The following is a 12,658-nucleotide window of genomic DNA, read 5'->3' on the forward strand; positions in this document are numbered from 1 at the left end:
CACTAGCCACAATGAGTCCAAGATCTCACTCTTGAGTAATAATAGCTCATTTGGGCCCCATCGTTTTGCTTGTATCGTCGGAATTATTATTCCCATTGTCCATTGTTTTGTATTGATCAAAAGTAACTTCATTTGGAACTCTTCACAGTCTGACTTGGACATGATAATCTTGAGTAACTTTGTCACTGGTACATACATGCACCATGACCACTGGTTCCTCTCCAGCTCTGCACATGGGTTTTCTCCAGGGCTGTGTCTAGACTGGCCAGTTTTTCCGGAAAATCAGCCGCTTTTCCAGAAAAACTTGCCAGCTGTCTACACTGGCCGCTTGAATTTCCGCAAAAGCACTGACTTCCTACTGTAAGAAATCAGTGCTTTTTGCGGAAATACTATCCTGCTCCCGTTCAGGCAAAAGTCCCTTTTGCGCAAAGCTTTTGCGCGAAAGAGCCAGTGTAGACAGCTCAGATTTGTTTTGCGCAAAAAAGCCCTGATTGCAAAAATGGCGGTCGGGGTTTTTTTGAGGAAAAGCACATCTAGATTGGCACGGATGCTATTCTGCAAAAAGTGATTTTGCGGAAAAGCGTCCATGCTAATCTAGACGCTCTGTTCTGAAAATGCTTTTAATGGAAAACTTTTCCATTAAAAGCATTTCCAGAAAATCATGCCAATCTAGACGCAGACTAGAGGTTTCAAGATGTGCACAGCCTTTGCAGCCAGCAGGTCTCCCAGTCAGCACTAGCTCCGTTATCCATATTTTTAAAATAATTAAATCCCCCATTACTGTTACCTGTCTCTTCCTGATAACAGGGTCGCCTGATTCGGTTAGACATCAGAGACATCTGTCTTTTCTTGAGGGCTAACACTTTGCCCTTGAAGTCAGTGGGAATTTTCCATTATATTCTGTGTTTCACACATTAATAAATGCTAATGTGTAACAGTGGACTCATTACAGTTTTATTAGCCCTATGTAATGCTTTTCCACTTGATAGGACTTGGCTCGGATTAATTCGTTGATTGCAACAACACATCTGTGTGGGAGAAATAGGGGGACTGAGACTAAGCGACATGCCCTTGGCCAAATAGCAAGTCATTGTCAGAGCTGGGATTAGCTAGTCGGGGTTCACAGTTCATTGCTCAGACCATGACTCTCTATTAGCAGGGCTGTAATAAGGGTGGGGTGAACGGGATGGCTGTTCAGGTTGCAAAGCCACACAAGTAGAAAAACGGGGTGAAGAAATGCTGTAGGAAAAAAAAACACAGCAGAGGGCACAAATATGCGTGGTCATTCTGGCCTATCTCTATGAGAATATTTTAAAATGAAAACTAGTGCTTTCTTACCCCAGAGTACACGAGGCATGCATCAGTCACACACCCTGTTTCCACTCTTTAAGCCTTTGGCAAAACAACAAACAAGTTGTGAGTCTAAATGCCACATTTTCTTGAATCCATGCACACATTCCAAGACCAGAAGGGATCTTAAGAACATAATAACCCTAATGTATGAAACCAAAAGTCCATCTAGCCCAGTATCCTGTCTGCCTACAGTGGCAAATGCCAGGTGCCCCAGAGGCAATGAACAGAATAGGCAATCAAGTGATCCCTCTCCTGTCATCCGTTTCTAGCCTCTGTCAAACAGAAGCTAAGGAAGCCATTCCTACCCATCCTGGCTAATAGCCATTGATGGACCTAACCTCCATAAATTTATCTAGTTCTTTCTTTGAACCCTGTTAAAGTTCTGGCCTTCACAACATCCTCTGGCGAGGAGTTCCACAGGTTGACTGTGCGCTGCGTGAAGAAAAACTTCCTTTTGTTTGTCTTAAACCTGCTCCTTATTTATTTCATTGGGTGACCTTTCATTCTGGGGGGATGGGAGCAAGGAAATCACTTTTCCTTATTCACTTTCAGCCAGGCTGACCTTGTGTACCATAGGCCATAGAACTTCCCCACAGTAATTCCCAGAGCAGATCTTCTCAAAAAACACCCAACCTGCTTTTAAACTGGTTAGAGATGGAGAATCCACCACATCCCACAGTCAGCTGTTCCAGAGGTTAATCTCTAATGAGGCTTTTTAAATAAAATGCTGTTTTAAAAGCTCAGTCCAGGCAGGGATCCAGAAGTCAGCATTCACTGGTCACCCCAGGAGTTGCCTGTCAACACGACAAAGCTAATAAAAAAAACATTTAAAAACATGAGATTCAGGGCCTGGTCTTTAGAGAGTCTCAGTAAGAACTAGGGCTTCCTAACATCTAACGATGAGCTTCTCGTTTGCAGTAGGCAGCATACGGTCTATGGATTTAAGGTTTGCTCTCTCTCTCTGTTTCGTATTGTAGCTGCCTCCTCCCGTTGGGAGCTAGAATGCAATTCTTATAGCAGACTAGGAATCCAAACAACCATGGCAGCGTTCAGACCGTGGGACGGCTGCATGCCAGAACTTCACACCCTGGCACAACACGGAGGAGAAGCGTATTCAGAGGGCCCTATCGTGTCCTGGGTGCCGTATGTGCACCCGGGGAAAGAATTTCACTGTGTCTGGATCCTACGTCCCTCCAGTCAGACGGGACGAATGTGTTTGCACCACTGTTTACAGTGGAAATAAACTGTTTTTAATAGGCACATATCTCCGTGTGTCCTGCATGCTTGAGGAAAACACCCGAGTGGGGGAGTACAGTCGATATGGGAGCAAGGAGAAGTTCCTGAGAAGTCTTAAAGAGACAATGAAGCATTAAACCCCCACACTTGTTCCAATCTTCTGGGGCTGGCAAAAGCAAGCGGTCGCCTCGTGGGCCCTGTTTGGATAGAGGTGTGGGGATCTCAAAGCTGCGGCTAACTCTGTCAGGCATGTGGGGTAGCCCCAGGGGCTCAGGTAGGGAGGGCAGCCAGTGCCCTCTCGGGGTTGGGTGCCTTTGCGCCTACTGGAGGGCGTGTGGTGACGGAGCTTTCTCCAGAAGGGGACTGAATGCAGGAGGAGTCGGGGAAGGGGTGAAGGGAAGTTACCTTCCCCACAGGCACCGTCCTATGGCAACTGGGCCCTGCCCGCTAGCTCTTGCCGGCTTTTGCCACGGCTCAGCCAGCTCTTGCCCGAGGGCGCACTGGGGGCACCCCCTTACTCTCACCTCTGGGTGGGGGTGACTCTCCCTGCAATTCAAGGGAAGGTTATTTTTTGGGGGGGGCTCATCTTGCTGACTCGCGTGTTACCCCCGCAGTGGCTCTCCCGGGGGTGCCCCCATCGTGTTGCGGGGGGGGGGGTCCAGCCCCCCGACTGGCGGCCAGGGGGGCTCGCCGTCTGCGTCCAGCGCCGCACTGGGCGAGCGGGGCGGCTGCTGGCTGGCCGGAGGGGAGGCGCGTCCCGCCCCGTCCCGCCCCGCCGGGCTCCGGCGCGCCGCGCCCCACCCCAGAGCTGCTCGCACGGCGCGGGGGGCGGGCTGGCGCGGGGCGCTCGCTGCGGCGGCGAGTCGGGGAAGCCCGGGCTGTAAGATGGCGGCACCCAGCCTGCGCCCCTGCTAGGAGCTCGCTTTGCGCCGCTTCGGCTTCTGCCCCGGCCCCCTGGCATGCAGCGCCGGGCCCTCCGCGCCTGGGTCGAGCTGTCGGCGGAGAAGCGCCAGGTAAGGCCGGGGCGGGTGCGGGGCCGGGAGCAGCCTTTGTGCGCCCCGCCGGGTGCGCTGCGCTGCGCTGCGCTGCCCCCGAGCGCTCCGGGCTGGGCAGGCGGCGCGCCGTGGGGAGCGCGGAGAGGCACCGTCCGTGCGCCCTGGGCGCATCGCCTCGCTCCGCCGGGCAGCCCTAGTGCCGGGCGCGGCCTCGGCTCCTGGGGATTCCTTGGGGGGGGGGGACGCGCCCGCGCCCTGGCTGCGCCCCGGGGGCCGGCACTAACCCGGCAGGGCAGGCTCTGGTCGGGGGCAGGCTCTGGTCGGGGGGCAGGCGCGCTTTGGAAAGGGCTCCCGGCGGGGAGAGTCTGGAAAATGCCCCGGCCTGTTCTTCCCCCCCTCCTCCCCCGCTTGATTTCTGCCAAACGGGTGCGAATTGTGGGGCGGCCCCCGGTGTGACTCCAGGAGTCGGGGCTAGGGGGAGAGCGATGGATTGATTTCTGGGGGGGCTCCAAGCAGGACATGCGCATTTGGCCAGTCGTGCCACCGCACTGGAGTCTGCCTAGAAACAAAGAAGCCCCAGCCGGCGAAGTTGAAGTTGGCTCTTCGGGGGGGGGGGGTCTGCATCACTGGATCTGGGCAGAGTTGGAAGCAGGAAGCCTCTAGAGTCGCTGTTTTTTTCCTATCTGCAGGTAGCACCCCCTTCCCCCCCCCCCCCCCCGGAAGGCCAGTCTACGCATTTCTGCAAGCGTGCAGCCATGACACGACTTCTCCCATTTGCACATTTTCTCCCTGCTGGTCTGACAGTTGTCAGGAGGCGGTGCCTTCTCCCGGTTCCTCCTCTTTGCTGAATCACTCAGGCGCTCTGGCTCCATGGAGCCTGTGCTCCAGGAAGAATATTCCCCATAGATGTCAGGTGACGATAAAACAACACCAGAAGGACATGTAAACGGCCTGTTCGCGTTAAATCGGCCCCGGATGCAGAGTTAGTCGACAGCCGTGGGATACCAGCAGCAGCTGCGGTAGCAAACTAGTCACAGTATTCTGAAAATGTAAATAGTTTTGTGAGCTGACTAGTCACGCTCATCCGGGCACACAGCCACACGTGGCTAGCGTGCTGGACAGCACGGTTCTACAGGGAAGGGAGCGTTTCTCTTCGCAGCAACGCTAGGTGTCAGGTAGTTTCATGTTTAAAATGTTGAATGGCAAAATTCCAGCTGCGTAATGAGGACCCCCTGGCACCGGGATAGTGAACTTGGCTCGCTTTGGGGGTCTGAAACTGCACCCCTCACTCTTGGATGGAATCCTTTCTCATTTAAGTAACCCCACTAAATACAATGCAGGGTCAAGATCTGCGTGGGTAAAGCGTGGGGTGAATGCGTGGCACCCTATGAGCACCACAACACTGCCGCGTGGTTTACGCTGACAAGCGTTCGAACGGCCCTGTGCCACGACTTGTGGATTTGCGTAAAACCAGACAGTGAAATCGGTTTGGTGGCCAGTTCCAGGAAATTCTGTTTGATGGCAAGGAAATACTTTTTGCTGCCTGGTCCTGAAATGGTCTTAGTCGTTCTGCAGGTTTTCGCCTATCCACACAGAGAGAGCTGGACGTGAGCAGCACGATGGGGTCAGAAACTTTGGGACCAGATTAAATGACAGCACTTGTTGGACATGTAATGTGACCCTGTAATTAGAGTGAGGGAATAGCCTATGCCCTATTAAAGTGATCAAGTGACAGAGTTGGAGTGGCCTAAATCAAGCCAGGTTCTGCTGGGATTATGCCGTGGCAGAGCCAATGCAGTTAAGTTTCCATAAGGCAGCTTCCCTGAGGTCGAGTTGGGGTTTTCCGCCCTTTGAATACTCACTGTTCAGGTAGTACGTGTCTGTCCACTTTGGAGTTTGCGTGGTTCTTTCAGTGGCACGCTTCAGGCCTGAGCACGGCTGGCGTGGTTACAAATGGGGGCTCAAGTCCTGCTCCTGCAGACACTGGGCCCGAGGAGCTCAAGGACGGCAGGAAGCTACCTCCAAACTTGTCTCCGTATCCAAGGGGAAGGGAATTAGTTTGCCAGAACACTTGCTGGCTCTGCTGGTTGAGTGTGCCGCAGGAATCTTAGAGTCACAGGCACCCACGCGCGGAAATGTCAGATGCGCAGCCTCTTCCTGGCGGGTGAAAGTCCACGCGGTCGGGCAGGTTGGCGCACGTTTGCCGGGTGATTGTATCGCTCCGATACAGGACCCGTGGCAGTCGTATTACGTGCCGTTTGAAAACGCTTTGCCCAGTCAAGGAGGGATGGTTCCAGAGCTGCTTAGGCCATGGCGTACGTCTGCCTGCGTTATTGCAGGGTGAGCAGCTGTGAAGTCCGGCTCCTGACTTCAGAGCCTATGAGAACATTTTAAACAGGGCCCTGAACTGATCTAAAAGTCGAGGAGGATGCCGCTCGGGTTTATCGATTCCTCCCTTCCGTGCTTCCTGGTGCATTCATCCCAGTCAAGGGCAGTGAGTACAGAGCCATGAGGCCCTGGGAGAAGGTGGGTCCTTGTTCTTATCCCTCCTCTCTCCCTTCCCATGAGCAGAGGGCTGCAGCAGTGTTGGTTGCTCTCCTGGCCCCTCGCCCTGCAGCTATATTCCCTCAGCCTGCTGCTGGGCCAGTTGATACAGGGAGCGCAGAGCCTGAAGAACAGGGAGACCGGGGAGCGATCTTCAGTGAGGTTCTGCCGGTGCCTGGTGCTTTAGGAAGTAGGGAGATGGGGTTACCATCACACCATGGCATTGTGAGGTTCCAGGTTCATTCTTTCTCTGATCAGTTTTTCTCCATTTGCAAGGTACAGGATGATTTTCTTGGCGCCAGCCTGTCAGACTTGGGCAGGGATCTGAAAATCAAGCTGTTTCCCTCCCTCCCCGCCTTTGTCACAAGGACCAGTCATAGCGACTCCATTGCCAGAATTTGGTGGACGACATGGGCGGGTGATGCCCGAGGCAGAACAACAATCCAGTTAATTCCCCTCTAGTTCTAGCAGGAGTAAAAATTAGCTTGAGCCGTGGGGGCCAACAGTTGTGTGACTCACGCTGGGAGCAGACGCTGTCTTTGCACCATCGCTTTGCTGATGGCATTCAGAGTCACACGTGGAAACTGAGCAGTGTTAGGAATTCTACACTACCCGCTGAAAGGGCAGTTGTGTGCTCCAAAGCAGGATTTGCCTAGACATCTGGATTTACACGAGAGGAATGAATAGAGGCTCTATTCCTCGCTCCGAAAACCAAAAGCTTCAGGGGGTAGCCGAGTGAGTCTGTAACTGGAAACACTTAAAAGACAACAAATCATCTAGCAGCGCTTTAAAGACTAACAAAACATGTAGATGGTACCATGAGCTTTCGTGGGTACAACCCACTTGTTCAGAGGACTGGAGTATTAGAAGTCCAGATCCAAGAATAAATAAAGAAAGGCACCTTCCCTTATTTATTCTTGGATCTGGCCTTTAATACTCCAGTCCTCTGAACAAGTGGGTTGTACCCACGAACGCTTGTGATACCATCTGCATGTTTTGTTCGTCTTTAAGGTGCTGCTAGACTATTCGTTGTTCTGAAAACCAAGTCCAGAACAGTAGAGTAGCTGCCTCCTGTAGATCTGACCTCCATCTCCCCACATCCAACCCTCCGTCCCCCTTCAGCCAAAAATTTGTTCCAGCAAAGCATAAGAACATTTCAGAACACACCCTAAATGTCTGAGCAAGAAAATAAGCGTAGAAGGGGGCGGGTATCCTGTTTTTTTGGAAAGTATGTTTTTGTCCTTAGTCATGTAGATGCTCCCGAGCTCAACTCCCTCTTGATTTGCTTACGTGCTTTCCATAAGTAAAATTACACTGAGAGAAATTCTATAATGCTTCAGTAATTATTCTCTTACCTGACAAGGAAACAAATAGCTCCTGCAGCTTGCATGGCTTGTTGATAACATTCGCTAAGGTTTTCTTTCTCTCTTTTTAATACACGTGCTGTACGCTACCAGCCAAGGCATACCCCTGTCTCTTTGACAGCCCTCTTGCCAGCATAACCTCTGAATCAGGGGCTAGCTTAGACACACACTCAGCTCCTTTGCTTCCGTGTGCTCAGGTGCTTTTCTGAATTAGTATCTAATTGGCGTCCGATACATTGCGGCAGTGCAGCGGTTGTTTGTTCAAAAGGGCCACCCGCTCTTGTTTTTCTGGGTTAAACGCTCGTCAGGGCCTGTGCTTTCACACTCAGAAGAGAGGTGAGACGAGACTAGTGTCTGCAAATATTTTCGCCCCCCCCCCCCCCCCAGCTTGTTGTGAAGGACGTTGCGCAGGTCTGATTCTTCTGCTCTCACCTTGAGTAGTACCGCATAGTTAGCGCCCTCCATTTAAACGGGACATCTTCCTGAGTAAGGCTCCACTCTGCTTGAGTAAGAGTGGCAGAATCTGGCCGTGTGCTTTTGAAAGAGCGCGCACAGGGATACGCAGCGGAAAAACTAGTCTTTAGGGGATGGTGTTTTATGTCGAAGGGCTTCTGAACGCATAAAATCGGGGAGAATGCGCCTGTGTAATCCGATCTGCTCTTGAAAGCCTTGCAGAGGGGCCGCATGCGGCAGACATAAGCTGTGTCAATAAGAACTCTATTCAGTCTCTGAAAACAGCCTCGTGATCGGGGCTTGATTGGCAGCCTTCCTAAGGGAGGGCCCTTTATGAGTAAAAGCTTGGATTTTTGGCGGCACTTCTGACTGACTCGGCTGCTTTTGCAGCCTCCCATTTATTGTTCTTTTCTCCGCGCGGTACGCTTGGATTTCAGAACTGCTTGGGGGAGCGGTGGGAATGTCATGCGCCGGTAGCATGAGTGCAAAGAAGGTTTCCTTTCTCACAATGCAGCTCCTTAGCCAAAGCAGTTTGTAGGAAAGAGAAGGTGGCAGAGTTAGAAGAATACGAGGTAGGAGTTGAAATTACCGTGTGTGAGGAGAGAACATTCATGTGTGCTACTCGTGGTGTGCTAATTACTGTATAAAGCACATGCTCTTATGAAAGTCAGAGATCGTGTGGAATATATATTTATACGCCCTCATGCACGCTCTGCCTGGCTTTATACAAGCTAGTGAGAAACCCAGAAAAGGATTAAAAGTGTAAGGTGAGTTTCTACTCTCATCATAAATATGGTCGCGCTCAGTTGGCATTGCAAAACCAGAACCTGGCTCACTCATTTCTTCTTTCAACGCCAGAAAACCTGGCTCTTAAGTGGTGAAGCATTTTACTACCTGGTGCTTAATCTTTTAAAATCGTGTCGGTTCTATCTGCTCGCACTAATAAAACAGTCGTGGAAGCCTGTGCGAAAGCAGGATTTTAATTAAAATGTTGAATTTAAAAGGCTTCGGTTTTGTGTGGCAGCTCTTGGGGCAGAGCCAACGTTTGTTCGAGTGAGCGTATGAAGCCAGTTTATTTGGCATTCAGGGAGGGTCTTTTGCAAAAGACACTCACAATGTGGCTAGTCCGCTTCATTTTTGTTCAAATGCCGAGTTAGTCTGCAACTGGAAAAACTTAAAAAACAGCAGATCGGCTAGCAGCACCTTAAAGACTAACAAAACATGTAGAGGGTATCCTGAGCTTTTGTGGGTACAACCCACGTTTGTTGCAAGTTTTGTGGTCCGTCTGGGTGTTTGTCTGAAAGCTCCTGGTGTCAAACTGGGTGAGAAAAAAGAAAACTTTGTAGTTGCGTCCAAAAAAAAAAAAAAAAGACAGCTTGAAAACATGAACATAAAGCTCAAATGGCAAAGAAAAGGACTCCCGAGTTATTTTTTTTAAAACAAAGTTCATGGTTTTTAAGTCAATTCCATGACTAGCTGAGGCCACGCTGATGATTTTAAATGCCTGGGTTTGGCAAGGCTGGTGTCCTTACAGAAAGCCCTGGATTCTCGGCCGCTGTAAGTTAGCATAGCTGCCTGGAAGCCGGTGGAGTTGCCTCAGTTTGTCCCAGCTGAGCGTCTAGCTCTGTGAAAGTTGCACCATTCTTGCTGTAGGATGGAAGCCTCCCAGTTTGGCCCGTTTCTCTCGAGTGACTTGGATTTACTTGAACCCCCTCTTATGGACGTGAACATCAAATTCCTATTGCTTTCAGTGAGGATCAGGCCTTAAGAAAACAGCATGCAAAACAGTCGGGGCAGTCATGAACTGTGACAAGCAATGACAGGAAATGCTGGTTTCTCCGCTCTGGCTCGTAACTCGGTGAGGCCGCAGCTGGGTAATTTGTTTTTACTTCCTGTTCCCAATCTGTTTGGGTCAAAGGCAGCAGTGTTTTTCCATATAAAGATGTTTGGCTTTATTCTGCAAGGCAGCAATAAATCTGACACCAAGTACAACATGTTTCTTACATTTCAGAGTCTCTGCAATGCAGCCACTGACTTGAATTTGGACGGTGAAGCCTGTATTTGTGCTTTTAGAGGGTCAGGGCTACGCTGGCATTTTTTAAATGGCAGAAAGCTGAATATTTTTTATTTAAAAAGCCTTTTAAATCACACCCAGGGGCTTTCCAGACTTGGCTTTGCTTGGGACTCCCTGAGAGATGTTGGGAAAGTGCCATGAGGATCATACCGCCTTGGTTCATGGGACTTACTTCATTAATATTTGTGACATGTGGAAGATGCTATCAAAGTGCAGAGGCTTAAACAATGATGGACCAAACTCTGCGGTCTCACCAAGCAAAGCTCCGGTTGTCCCTTGGCTGTTTTTCTGATCCCTTGATGGGCTGGTCATTAAAGTAGCAATAAAGCTTGGAATGCCGAGAGAGAAAATGTCCAAGATTTATTGACCGAGAACCCTCCTCGGGCAGGTGGAGAACATAACATGAGAGCTTTAATTTATCTCGCTCTCAAAATATGTTCAACCAAAAATGGTGTCGTACCCTCACTTTGGTGGAGGTCTCCCTGGGACACTCGACTCTGAGAGCGAGAGCGCAAGAGCTCTCTCCAGTCAGGTTTGGACTGTGTAATGAGCTTGGAGGACTTTTCTCAAAAGGTACCATCACAAAGGAGAGGCCCCGATTTTTAACGGACTTGAATAGTTTTTCATGTTGCACTGATCACATGACACGATATTTCCAAAGACCTGGTGGAGCCTTTTGTTCAAATTCCAACTTCTTACCTGCGTGACCCAAGGGCATTTGGGGTTCTGGTGAGAATGATCAACTTCTAAAATGTAAATAAAAAAGTAGAATTTTTGCATATTAGCCATAAAATATTCCTCTCATAAAATATTTCAGAAAAAGTTTTCTCACACTCCCAGATGTTAATTGTCTGATTAATTTCTGCCCACAGCTTCATCACACAGCATCCTCTACCCACCTAACAGCTCACTTAAAGGTCCAGGTAGTGTCAGGGCAGGCATTGGCTGGCTCTTCTCTGCCTGCCTGATACAGTCCCAGAGTCTATGGGACTGTATGGTATGCAGCTACCTGGTCCAGTTCTGCCTCTGCCGGTCTGGCACAGTCTTGTGAAGCTAGCTCTGTACCAGTGTTCCTTGTAATCTGCACAGGAGAGATTCAAATGCCGCCCAGTTGATTTGCAGAGAGCCCACAGCTAGGTTTTGTTTCTAGTGGTGGTGCACATTCACACATTGCACCAGAGCACATAAAAATTTATTCTGCACATGGATGGGAACGGATGGAAACGATTAGAGGGAACATTGCTCTGTACCATTACTATTCAAGCCTCATCTACTTCTGCAGAATCTCTGTCCACAGGGTTCAGAATATGCTGGTGGAGAGGAGGGAGAGGGCCCTTGGGTAGAGCGCCCTCTTGCGGCTGGGCACATAGACCAGTTCTCTCATCCTAAGAGAATTTTTGAGGTTTTGAATTTTTTTCCCTCTTGAACTGGGATGAAATGTTGAAATCTCTAAAACTTTCATGAACAAAAATCTGAAAGAAAAAAAAATCCAGGTTCCCCCCCGCCCCTCTCCTCCCACCTTTATATTTAAAAAAAAATCCCTATAAATTAACTTAAATTTCAAATAAAAATATTTGGATCTGAAAAATGAAACAGTTTCATTTTGGTTTTTGTCCAGATACTTTCCACAGTGAGGAAAAAAACAATCAAAATCGGCTCTTTCATGTAAACAGTTTTGGTTTTGACAAATTGGCATCTGTGATGGAAAAATGCATCCATCGAAACATTCCTAATGAGTCCTACACCCCATCTCTCAGACAGCCCCCTCGACTCTGCCCTTCTGTAGACAAAGTCCCATGCTCCATCCCTGCAGGGCCTGCCTTGGGCGGTAGGTCCTCCAGCCCGGCCCTCGCCTGCATTGCAGAGTGGAGAATTGACTACAAAGCTGTCGTGCATCATTTAAAATTTGCCCTTTGGAGTCCACGGGCAATAGCTGCAAAGATATTAGATAAATAGATGCTGTTAAGTAGCAGCACATCATCAGTTCTGTGCCACGTGAGGGTTGGAAAGTTACGCCTGTAAAAGGACCCTGACATCCACAGAGAAGCCCAGAGTGATCTTGGGTGTGTCTACTAATTGACTACTTTGCTGGTTGTCCAGTGCTGTGTCGTCAGATTGCAGCTGAAAAGCAACCAGTGTGTGCTGCTAAGGAGACACTGGCATTTGTAAACTCAGCCCCGCACCGGGGTTTGGAATTGACTCGCGTCCTGACTTCCTGCATCAGATAGAAACAGAGCTCCGTGCCGCTGTGAAATGCAGAAACCAGGGGATTTAGAAACCGCCTCAGATAGAGGGCTCAGTTCGTGGCCTGCCACCTGCCGAAGGATCAGGCTGTATTGATGGGGTTCCGCTCCTTGGAAGCTGCTGTATTTTTAAATTAGAAATGATCAAACAATGCCACAAGGGTAGTAACTTATCGATGAATATGAGCGGAGCTTAATGTAGCTGTAAGCTGCTGCTGAAAGAAGGTCAAATACCTTGTTATCGGCAATGAGCGTGCATTTGAAACCCATACAACGGACAGCTTAGTAGCGGTGGGACTGAGTTTGCATTATTGAATCAGCTCCACCGTTTGTCTGTCGCAAGCGATCATCCACACGGCCCGGTGTTACAGGCTTCCAGATTGATGTGTTTGCCTG

General features: G+C 49.8%; 1 protein-coding gene across 7 annotated transcripts in view; it reads left to right on the plus strand.

Annotated features, from left to right (window-relative positions):
- Positions 1-3,385: 3,385 nt before the first annotated feature.
- The window catches only part of MBNL3 (muscleblind like splicing regulator 3), a 126,373-nt gene continuing 117,100 nt past the window's right edge, over positions 3,386-12,658 (plus strand). For 2 of the 7 annotated variants that reach the window (XM_075941146.1, XM_075941150.1), the window contains exon 1: positions 3,391-3,602. Coding sequence is in view for 1 of the 7 variants with exons in the window: in XM_075941148.1 (XP_075797263.1) it covers positions 3,549-3,602 (54 nt within the window). In the remaining 6 variants the exon portion in view is untranslated. Of the gene's footprint in view, positions 3,603-12,658 lie in introns of all 7 variants that reach the window. The other 5 variants (XM_075941148.1, XM_075941141.1, XR_012906964.1 and 2 more) reach the window with 5 other exon arrangements.

Source organism: Pelodiscus sinensis, chromosome 13 (assembly GCF_049634645.1).
Source record: "Pelodiscus sinensis isolate JC-2024 chromosome 13, ASM4963464v1, whole genome shotgun sequence".
In the NCBI taxonomy this organism is placed as follows: domain Eukaryota; kingdom Metazoa; phylum Chordata; order Testudines; family Trionychidae; genus Pelodiscus; species Pelodiscus sinensis.